This window comes from Siniperca chuatsi, linkage group LG9 (genome assembly GCF_020085105.1).
Source record: "Siniperca chuatsi isolate FFG_IHB_CAS linkage group LG9, ASM2008510v1, whole genome shotgun sequence".
Classification (NCBI taxonomy): Eukaryota; Metazoa; Chordata; class Actinopteri; order Centrarchiformes; family Sinipercidae; genus Siniperca; species Siniperca chuatsi.
Genome location: NC_058050.1, coordinates 28,426,269 through 28,430,883, shown reverse-complemented (window position 1 = coordinate 28,430,883; position 4,615 = coordinate 28,426,269). Strand labels below are relative to the sequence as shown.

Below are 4,615 nucleotides of genomic sequence, written 5' to 3'. Positions count from 1 at the left end.
CCTGTGTGGTAGCTACACTTCAAGGCCAACTCAGTTTATATTCTCAGTGATTTTTGCCTCTCCGTGTTATGTTCTTCTAACCTACCTCTCTGTGTCCCAGGATCATCACCCGCCCACTAGTTTTCCTGCTCGTCTGCCGGTAATCCTCCACCTGCCAAGCTGCGCCATCTCCCGCCGCCCACCAGCCCTCGGTCCCTGCCAGCTGTCATCTCCTCTCTACTTCACCTCCATTCCCCGGTATATTTCAGTAAATCTGTTAAACTTTATCTGCCTCCTTGTCTGTATTCTGCATTTGGGTCCAACTTTGAACTGTAGTGTAACATACTTACTGTAGTTGTGTGTGCAATTTTCCTGTGCAATGAGGGATTAATGCCACCATTTTGGGTGACTAGGGATATCAGCCTTGGTGAATACAATACTATCTTAACTAAAAGATGGCCAAATCTTGGAAAATAAGACCCAAGTTGTAATAAACAGGAATTTGTCTTTAAAGACTCTACAGAACAGAGAACCGCAAAAACAGTAATCCAGGAGAAAATAATCTCATATTCATCCTACAAGAAGAAAAAAGAGACAGCACACGAAACCAATCCAGAATCAAAGAGTTAGAAAACACTTATGAAGAAACTCCCACAGAAGAAAATCTCAATACATTTAGGAAATCCAATTTAGATATGTCTGACATAACAAATAAAAAAACATTTTTTTTTACTCAGACATGACATGACCATTTTAAATAGAATAATCAGGGAAATATCTTGCAAATCAACTTCAACAAAAGAAGGAAAAAAAAAACATCATTCCAGCTATAAAAAAACTCTTATCTCACCAGAAGACATCAAAAGATTTCAAACATTCTACCGTGAGTTATATACATCAGACAATGAACCAGCCCCCAATGATATAAACAACTTCCTTCATAATATAGATCTACCCACAGAGGACCAAGCTGAAGCGCTAGATAAACCATTTACACCATAAGAATTACATAAAGGCTCCCCTGCTGAGTTTCTTTGACACTTCTGGCAAACTATCTCACCCCTGAATGACACATGAATTTATAGAACACTGCGAACATTACAGTAATATTGAAAAAATCATCAACAAATCATTTTCCACTAGAATTAAATTCTAGTGGAAAATGAGTGTCACTCCATTTAGAATACATATTATCAAACAGGTTTTATCAGACAATATTCATCAGGTAATACAAAAATTTGAGTTCAGAGTCATTTATCTACTGGGTCAAGACACTGTACAACTAACCAAAGGCTACAGTCACAGTCACAGTTCGGTGTGAGTGAGTGTGTGTGAATGATGTGTGTGAATTAGCTTCTTTCAGCTTTGAACTGATGAAAGTTGGCACCTGCCATCAGTGTGTGAATGTAATATTGAGTAGTCAGAAAGGTGCTCTCTCTCTCTCTCTCTCTCTCTCTCTCTCTCTCTCTCTCTCTCTCTCTCTCTCTCTCTATATATATATATATATATATATATATATATATATATATATATATATATATATATATATATATATATATATGTATTAATATTTCCCCCAAGCTGTCAGAGCTGGTCACTTACATTTCAACTCACAACATTTGAAGATGACACAAACAGATGGATGAACCTACCAACCTCACTAACTGGAAGAATTGCAGTCACCAAGATGACAATACTACCCAAAATAGATTCCCTTTTTTTTTAATGATTCCAGTGCATCCACCCCCCCCACATGGTTCAGCTCACTAGATTCAACAATAACAACATTTTACTGGAAAAACTAGAACTAAATTGACCACACTACAAAAAACAACAAATCTTGGAGGTCTCGATGCACCAAACCTCTACAACTGCTTCCTGGCCAAATGGATCCATCCCACTGAACAATGCCATCTCCGGCTAGATATTAAACAACAACAATGCAAAGACCCAGAAATCCTTCACAACAAAAAATCTTTTTTCACAACTTGAAAGACAAGGTCAACTTAAAACATCACAATCTTCAACCGTCCACACTAGCAGAAGAAATATTCGAGCTCACATCACCTAATAAAACCCCGTCTAAATTGTACAAACTTATCAATATTGATCCGACAATATCTCTCCCTATTACCATTTGGGAAAAAAATGTATTTAAATCTGTACAATGACAAATAAACCCAACCTCCAACTCATTCACTACAAGGTAAACCACAGAACACGCCTCCCACACAAAAAATGCACCAAATGGGTCTCTCAGATTCAAGTCACTGCTCACTCTGTCCCTTAGTCAGTCACACTCCCCAACCAATAAAAGCAGTACTCATCTCTCTAACTGTCGCCAAGAAGACCATCCTGAACGTCTCACATGGATACACCTCTTTACAGAACACAACAATGGAGAAGGTGACAGCATCCATTAACCATAAAACAGTTCCAAAAAGCATGGGAGCCAATCCTCACTGCATTACTTCCTTAATAACACACACACACACACACACACACACACACAGCACAGCACAGCACTCAGCTACACCCCTGGTATCCACCCGCTAATACCAATACATATTATCTTATTTTAATTGTTTCTTTATTATTCTTCTCATTATTCTCATCAATCATTATTTTGTAATTTTATTTATTTATCTTTCTTTCATCATAATAACTAGATTTAGTTTGAATATACACACTATTATTATATTATTATTATTATTATTATTTTTATTACTATTAATAATATTATTGTTATTTTTATTATCACCATTAATATGATTGTTGGTGTTGTTGAAAATGTTCTTGTTATTATCATTATTGTTGCTGCCCTCATTATTATCATTTCTATATTTTTGCGCTCACCGATTCCACTTACATTAGGTCAGGATCTCTACCCATGGATGTGTTAGCCAGCTGACACACATACGCATACAACAAATTTACTTTACATTCTAACCGACCTCCAACAGCCTGCTTCCTACCAAGGGCTTGGGGACCCCTGCCTCACTGAGCATAAATGAAAATGTCAGTAACGACTAAAGGGGGGGGTCAACAGCGTCAAATTTGCCATAGACTTACACACACTCAGTCACTCACACACACAGTCACTCGATTATTGAAGAAAAATATTCTTAAGCAGCACATTTGAACACTTATTTTATTGGGCCAAAGAAACTTTCTCAAAAGCATTCTGTACTGTATATTCTACAAGCAAGCAGGCTTAGCAGGTTTACACAGACTTTCCTGACTCATGCTCAAGCCTTAACATAAGCTCGTCAAAAACTAGTCTAGCACTCCCCCCATTCTGACTACAAAGAAAAGCAGCAGCCAAATATGTCCATCAAGACTGTTTAAAACATGTTTGAAATTCCATCAGGATTTATAAAGAGTCACAGAGCTATTAAAGATGTCAGAGAGCTATTGCATCAGAGGTACATTACATTTCTATGCTAATGAGGCCTATTGGCTGTCGAAGAGAGGCAAGAAGATTGGGGCCAATTTTGTACGTCTCTTTTGCCTTATAATGTGCAGATGCATAGATCTCATCAATGTGTTTATTGTTGTTGTTGTATATCACCAAAACTCTGTCCTGGTTACTTTCAGGGTCGCTGCGGTTGTAGTATTTCCTGACTTCATACGGCAGGTCCTCGGCATGAGGAGCGTGGAGGTTTCCGATGGTGTAGTACTTGTATTGTTTTTTGTCCTTTATCACTGGAAGCAGATGCCTGGGCCCTCGGTTCTGAAACACATGAAATCCATACTCTCCTCGGGTGGGATCACACAGAGCCACCATGTTGTTGTCCAGGCAGTTCTGAACGTACCACACCAGCAACTTGAGGCCATGGCGAGGCGGTGGTTGACCAAACCCGCTGTCCTGCAGCTCTTGGTCTGAGTCCAGGGTTTTCAGAGCTGAGGTCAGAACAACTGACAACACCAATGCGAAATGAAACAAGAACTGCATCTCTTTGCCGTGTGCCAGGTCAAGGTTATCTATGGTAAAAGATCCATCGCAAAATGTTGATGAAAACATGCCACTTTACATGAGTGTAACCACAGTGAATACATAACAGCTGTATCCTTTCACATCTTACCTCTTAGTTGGTAATAACAGGAACAAGTTTGTCTGTAACAGCCGTCTCCAAATGTGCCTGCAATTACAGCTTAAGTCTATACTTTCCGCTGTGGTTGACTTCTGTCGTGTGTTAGGTGAAAGCAGTGTACTTGTTATTTTGACCAGAGGTAAAGCTATATTCACTCTCTATTTGCGATGAAAGAGGAAGTGTTGTGGCTGCTGCACATCTGGTGTCTGCAGAAAGCTTGGTTTAAATTTAGACACGTTAAGCCTCAGTTTGAAATAAACATGTATGTAATGTTGACAGTTGCAAAGGAGAGGTATAAAACTGCCAATTGCATGTGTAAAGACTGATTATCATAATGAATTCTGTGTGTTGTTTTCAACTGTGGCATTGTGCTTGCATTGTGACAGAAGCACAAGAGCAAATCAAGATTTAGGCTCACAGGAATTTGTGGTCGTGAGCACAACTAACTTAACTTTTTAATTTCTGCTTTCACTCTCACTTGTGAATAACACCTGCTGTCAGATGAAGTACAGCAGAACAGCTCTGCAGGAGCATATACAATG

At 38.9% G+C, this 4,615-nt stretch overlaps 1 protein-coding gene across 1 annotated transcript; it reads right to left on the bottom strand.

Moving 5' to 3' along the window:
- Nucleotides 1-3,268: 3,268 nt before the first annotated feature.
- Nucleotides 3,269-4,240, bottom strand: si:ch211-198c19.1 (uncharacterized protein LOC100151013 homolog). Its single transcript, XM_044207108.1, has 2 exons — nucleotides 4,065-4,240; nucleotides 3,269-3,963 (listed from the first exon to the last, which is right to left on the bottom strand). The coding sequence occupies exon 2, from the start codon at nucleotides 3,932-3,934 to the stop codon at nucleotides 3,410-3,412; it is 525 nt and encodes a 174-aa protein (XP_044063043.1). The 5' UTR covers nucleotides 3,935-3,963; nucleotides 4,065-4,240; the 3' UTR covers nucleotides 3,269-3,409.
- Between the last annotated feature and the right edge of the window lie 375 nt (nucleotides 4,241-4,615).